This window comes from Myripristis murdjan, chromosome 5 (genome assembly GCF_902150065.1).
Source record: "Myripristis murdjan chromosome 5, fMyrMur1.1, whole genome shotgun sequence".
In the NCBI taxonomy this organism is placed as follows: domain Eukaryota; kingdom Metazoa; phylum Chordata; class Actinopteri; order Holocentriformes; family Holocentridae; genus Myripristis; species Myripristis murdjan.
The window spans coordinates 18295515-18302498 of NC_043984.1; the positions used below are offsets into that span (position 1 = coordinate 18295515).

The 6984-nt window shown below is 41.7% G+C and overlaps 1 protein-coding gene across 1 annotated transcript in view; it reads right to left on the reverse strand.

Annotated features, from left to right (window-relative positions):
- Positions 1-6517, reverse strand: part of LOC115358716 (von Willebrand factor A domain-containing protein 1-like) — a 10580-nt gene extending 4063 nt beyond the window's left edge. Inside the window, exons 1-3 of the mRNA XM_030050701.1 lie at positions 6308-6517; positions 975-1514; positions 352-672 (exon numbers count right to left, since the gene is read on the reverse strand). Of these exons, the coding sequence (XP_029906561.1) occupies positions 352-672; positions 975-1514; positions 6308-6389 (943 nt within the window). The 5' untranslated portion in view covers positions 6390-6517. The remainder of the gene's footprint in view (positions 1-351; positions 673-974; positions 1515-6307) is intronic.
- Between the last annotated feature and the right edge of the window lie 467 nt (positions 6518-6984).

Sequence of the window (6984 nt, forward strand, 5' to 3'; positions counted from 1 at the left end):
GGGGAAATACATTTTTTTTATATTTTGGGTGAACCGTTCCTTTAAAGCAGCACTCACATAAGAGCTGTGCAGATTTCACTCCACATTGATCGTGCCTTCATAAGTGCAATTTTGAAACACATTATAAAAGTGTTCAGTCTGCCAAACAGCTGCATCTGCAGCCTTATCTTATTTTTTGATGCACCTTGGGCATGTGTGTCTAAGATGCCCCACAGAATTATAAGCATAGGTTCTTCTGTGCTTTACTGTTTGACCTGTGTAAGCCTGTTGCCCATGAACATGCCATATCAATTTGTGCACATCCACACTTTTTTGCACAATTTTGCAGCGCCATACTGTAAATCCTCTCACCAGGAAGTGTGGTGAAGCTAACAGTGAGCGTGTTAAAGATCTCCTGGTTGGACTCTGGGCTGAGGGAAGCTGTGTACGTTGTGTCCGGCTGCAGGTTGGTCAGCTCCTCCCAGCTGGAGTCTCCTGGCAGGGTGCGTTTGTGGTACTGCCCGGGGCTACAGCCGGCCACCGAGTCAGGATGTGTGCTCCCCTCCATTCTGCGCACACAGCTGTACCGCAGTTCATAGTAGCCGCTGTCCGCACTCAGGACAGGACGCCACTGCAGTACAGCACTATGGGAAGACAGATGTACCACACGCAGCCGTTCTGCACGAATAATTTCTACGGATGCAACAGGGGAGGGGAGGGGAGGGGAGGGGAGAGAGGGAGACTGAGCAAGATGACACACAAAGTGAAAGTTCACACATGGAGTACACTCTGTAACTGACAATAACACGTTGTGTCTAAAAATAACTTATTTTTACAGATCTGCCAGCCACTTCAATGAGTGCTCAATTGCACATCTGCTCTAGTGTCACTGTTGCTGTGCTAAATTAAACCCTATATGACCAATTCATATCCTTTCCTCCTTTGCAATCTACTTCTACTGATAACAGCTTGTGCACACACATGCACACACACACCGATGATGGCCTCCCTCAGGTCCTCCGTGATGATGCTGATGTCGTCTATGTCCACAAAGTAGAGGTGGGACTCAGTAGGTGGTGTCACAGCTCGCCGCAGCACCTGGTAGTTCCCATGTCCTGTAGACACAGCCAGCACAGCCACGCCCTTCCTCTTCAGCTCCGACATCGGCCCGTCCACGTCTCCTGGCTGTACACCGTCAGTCAGCCACAGGAGTACCTTCGGCCGCTCTGCCTCTGTTCTCGTGAGGAGCTGCTGGGCGAGCCTGAGGGCGGCTTCTGTGTTGGTGTCTCCCTGGAGCTGCCTGGTGCTGCGCAGAGCTTTCTGCAGATTTGCTTGACTGTCGTGGACATCCAGGCCAAATTCTAAGTGAGGACTTGTGCCCACCTGCAGCAGCCCAACTCTCACGTGCCCCTCTCCCAGAGAAAAGGGTCGCAGCAGCTCGGTGAGGAAGAGCAGTAGGCGCGAGAACTCGTAGGATGACACACTTCCTGAAGAGTCCAGCAAGAGGAGAATGTCCCCTTCACAGCAGTTCAGCACTGGTGCAAAAACAGAAAGGACATGAGGCTTTAGGTGCCAGGGTAGATGTTGTGTTATTAATGTGTACATCCTTGGCAATATCCTTGGCTGTTTTCTAATCTCTCTGATGAAAAGCATTCCTTTGTGCTATAATAGGGCCTGTAAAAATTATTAGTATTATCATTAGTATTACTCAGTCCCACTACAATCAGACTTATTATTATCACTATTACTATTCTTGCTATCATTGTTCTTACTATTATTATTATGAGAAGTGTATTATTATTATCATTGTTATCACCACTAGTATTACTATACAGCCCTAAGGTAAACTTGCATTGTTCTATTTCCTGCAATGTGCTCCTCTGTCTCTCTCTCTCTCTCTCTCTCTCTCTCTCTCTCTCTCTCTCTCTCTCTCTCTCTCTCTCTCTCTCTCTCTCTCTCAATAAAATTGAATTGAAAGAGGAGGCTTCCTTTATCCAGTGATGTAGTGAAAGGTATACATGGGTATACAGAGTATACCTTTTGGCAATTTAAAGTAAACCCATGTATCAGCCAAACAGCCACTGAAAAACATGAGAGTACACCCTGTTCCTCCTCAGCATCTACCCACCCACATGGCAGTGTACTGACCTCATTACTGTAACTACAGCCCTACTTTTATCATGATGGTTAATATGTCATTCATCAAAGGTGGTGACTTATGAGGTGTCTAAAATACATTCTCAAAAATACTAGAAATTTATGATTAGTTATTATCTCAGTAATAGAATGACCTCATTATTGTTGCAAACACTGTTATTGTCCTGGAAGAAACATTTATACAGCACAGTGGGAGGTGAGTGTGTCATGTGTCATAGGTAACATTTCCCAGAATTTCCCTGGTTCAATAAAGTATATCTATCTATCTATCTATCTATCTATCTATCTATCTATCTATCTATCTATCTATCTAAATGCTGACTTAAATCTCTGTTGTGAGATGCACTGTAAAATTTTATTTGCACTGAGCATACTTAAAATTGAGCTCTAGCTGAATATTCATTTTGTATGTAAGAACCAAAACATCTGGCCACAGAAGTAATAAAACTAAAGTGAGTTTTGCAAAGGAGACAAACAGCAAATTACTAAAAACAAAATAAATAAATAAATACATTTTTAAAAATGCACTGACAGGCATTAGGGAAACAAAAAGAGAGAGCGACCTTGGATTGGGTTCTCTGCACTCAAATAAACAGACACTGCTTGCTAGACCTCATTGTTTTGTTTTTTTTTTCTTTCTCGGAAGCAGTGGTGCTCCACTTTCACCATGAAAAAATTGACTTAATGGAATTATTTCCAGTGAAAAGAATCACTTCCACCTACGCCCCCTGCTCAAAATGGGGAGCAATCACAGTCAGACATGTCTAATATATATTTTTCTTCTTATGACTCACTCATTTCTTCCTCCTAGAAACCAGTGTGGGAAAGCAGTCGAGGGTCCTTACATCCTTGGTCTAAGACATTTGACATTTGGTGTATAGCAATAATTTCTCTCACAACAAAAGCAGCATGTAATGGTTCATCATCACATTTTCTCACAGCTTGTTACAGCAGAGGTATATAGCGGCATTTTGTTTTGGTAAAAAAATTATATAAATTCCAACTTGAAAGTAAATGCTATATAATGTTTTCACATATTGTCAATCAATTGATACAAGCAATCAACCCACTAAGCACAACGTACTAAAATACAACAAACTAACACAAATATGCACTCACTGGTATTTTGTTTCCACCTTAATGTATATGTCATGCTTACTGAAGTACTTTCTCCACATTTGTTCTGCTCACACGGTTGTTTCCTCTTGGCCATCTGCAGTTCCTCTGCAGAATACACCCAACGTTTTCTTGTAATAATGGTCCATAATCATTAAACTTTTATAGGGAGGCAGAAAATAAATAGGCAGGGGGGGTGGGATGGGAGGGGTGATGTGGGGGTGCAAGAGGAAATGAGGGAGAACAGTGCAATCAGAGGAAGAGGCATCAGCCAATGTCTAAAAGCAGTGATAACTTACCATGATTAGAGAGATGCAGGGGGGAGAGACATGTTAGGGGGAAAGTCGGAAGCTTCAGCAAGTCTCTGCTGAAAAATACAGATATATGGTGAAAGCAGAGGAGGCGGCGGGGCGGCTGGGGAGGGAGGGGGCGGCTGGGAGAGTACAGAAAGAATAAAATACAGGGAGAAAGAGAGAGAAAGAGAGAGAGTGAAGAGATGGTGGGATTAGTGCTGTTGATGGAGATGTTGAGGAATGCAGCTTTGTTCCATATTTGCATTCCTCTGAGGGAAGGTGCATGTGAATTTGAGTGCGTGAGAGAGAATGAGAGAGAGAGAGAGAGAGACTTTGACATTTGATGCTCTTTAACAATTCCCCTAAAATACACCAGGAAAACAGAGTGCAGTGTGCGCAGAAAAAACAAAAACAAAACCCATACCCATAAAACATTCACACTCCCATAGCACCCAGGAGAGAAATAACAGAGAAGGAGACAGAAATTCCATCATGTCATCTGCCACTAAACTGGTCTCAAGCTGCACACAGTCTATGCCACACTGGAGAGCTGCACAGCTGTTATGAAAAATGTGTAATATGTTCATGTTTAGGTGGGAATGCATTACACAAGCTATGATTTTGTGTCACTACAGTGTGATCATATATAGTAAAGTATAGGGGCACTCAGCTACTAAATCTTGATCTTTCATCTCACATCATGCATATTTGAAGTTGCACAGTTCTGTTTCATGTAGATGATGGTGCGCTTTAAAAAGTCAGCGTGAGTCTACGGCTTCTGTCTTGTTCCAGATCTCCAGCAGAAAGTGAAACATAACATCAGTAGAAAATTCCCCAAATTCCATGTGTGCTTTTTCAGTAACTCTTTCGAGGCTAATGAGTCATAATATTTACTTTTCATTAGTTGCAGCTATTGACATTTATTGAATTTTTTTTTGTAAAGTATCCTGTTCCAGAGTGGTCTTTGTCAAAGTCAACAATAGCTAAACAGATACTGATTTCTGAACAGGGCTGCTACTGTCCCTAAAACCATGCACATCTCCTCATTATATAGTAAGATGAATTAATCACATATCACTGATGGTACTTGGTGCATCTTACTTTACTTGAAGAAATACCCTGACAATGAGAATATTATTCATGTTCAATCTCTCAATTAAGTAGTTAGCTCGCAACAACTTGGTTTCACATACCAACAAGCTTGTACCTGTGTAGAAACTTGTTTTTCACTGAATTTGAACAATGGCTGGTTATGAACTAGTATTCAAATTCATGCTTTGATAGGCACAAGAGACTCATGGCACCACACAGCCTTGAGACGCATCATATCACACAGATATAATAGGAAATGCATCTGCACTGTGACTTAATGTGGCTCCAAGCCACTTCTAAATGCATATAACAGATTTTGTGTTTTAGGGTCATTTGGTCAATCAGACAACATTGTCTGCAAATATACAACTAAAGCTCTATGACAGACCAGAGCTGACTGTCACTCTTTTTACATGCGTGTTTCTTTGGAGTGGCTGGTATCTGAGATCCCATTCTAAAGTGGTGAATGAAAAGTGTCAGTGATGGAAAATAGTTGTGTCATATGGATATGATTACTTTTTCCATATTTCAAATGTGATCGCATATTGTGCGTGTTTACATATTACTTATTAGGCTATTACATGTTTAATGTTTTGATCCAGCCTGGCATGCTAGAGTTACACATAGTAATTCTCCTGCTTTAAGAATTCCATATATAAAGCAAAAACAGCTAAAATACAAATAGGGCTTTTCAAAATCCCAACAACTGAACTGACTCTAAGTTGAACACATCTGATGATCCAATGAAGAGGGATAAAATCAACTCGACTATTTGGTTATACTGACCCTTTATATTCTATGATTTTGCTTATTTACTCTCATTACAGGTATTACAGTGGATGAAAATACCATGAGCACAAGTTTAACACAGTACAAAATAGTTTTTAAATAATCAAAACTATACATTCCGTGCAGGTGCTGTACCTGTGTGTAACACTGAAACATCCAGGTGGTGTAGCCTACCTGTAGGTCTAATTTGCTGTTGCGCAGCTTGCTTTAATTGCAATGTACTAATTTGTCTTACCTTGTTTTAATTTTTTCTGTCTGTCTGACATTGTGCAGCACTTTTGGCAACGCTCTGTTGTATTTAAATGTGCCATATAAATAAACTGACTTGACTTGACTTGTATATGAATGAATGCAATGGAAATAGTTGTGCAGTGTAGCGCAGATTTAAATTAGCTTCCTGCGACAACACTGTCCATGTGACAACTTGCCCCAACCACAACTTCTTGAGGAAACGTGTGTGTACCAGCCACATATTAAATGTCAGCGAAATTTAACCCTTTACCTTATATACCAAGCTCCACGAGAGGTTTGTTCTTCACCGAGCACTTATGATCATAACATAATCATAACATCAAGATTTTGAACAGTGTCTTACAGAAAAGAAAAAAAAAATACAAACATGTTCATTTCAGACCGCGTCAACATTAATAAGACACCAACATGCATTCGGTTACTGTTTTTTAATAATGAAAGCAAACGCGGGACTCTCCGCTCTAAACCTGCAGATTTCACACCTCATATCTTCTGACTCCTAGAGATACCTTTAAATCAGATTCCCTCTGTCCTGGCTGTATATAGTTAAACGTGTATTATGTTTTGTATAATTAGTTAGGATGTGTGCTGCGTCTTCCATCTACCCACAGAGTTATGTTGCCACTCACCTGTGTCAGGTACAGCAGTTTGCGTGTGGCTCTGCTGCAACAACACCGCGAACATTACACAAGCACGTAGAAACGGCTTCATCGTAGCAAATCAGCATCAGAAAAATCTGGATTTGATTAAAAACAGCAACAGGTGAAATAACCAGAACTGGATTTTTCCTCGCCAGTTCCCATCGCATTATTCGCTCTCTTGGCACTGAAAGTATGAGATTAGACTTTTATTTAAAAGTAAAAAAAAAAAAAAAAAGTCAAAAATCACAAAATGTCTTTTAGGTTGTGCAGGTATGTTGCCTCCCCAGCAGACTTTTGCTTTCGTGGTGAGCTTGACTTTCCATCAGGAACACCTGCGTGGTGCGTAACCATGCCTCTTTGTCGTCAGGGCAGGTACTGTTCCGCGGCGCAATCCTTTCCTGTGATGTAAGGTCATTTCTCTTCTCTTTTCCTAATCCGCTATAGGCCTGCTGCCTCAACACACCATACCAGATCAACTTCCCCCTCCTCCGTGTACTCCTCCTCCTCCTGGCTCGAACTTCTCAGTGTCACTGCTGGACTTTGGTCCTGGACGGGACCGTCCCGCACACGTAAGGAGAGATGCTTCCCCCTGGCTGCTGGTTTAATGTTGCTGCTCCCCTGTTTCTTGTGTGCACTACACCAGAGGATGTTCTTATGAAAAGAAA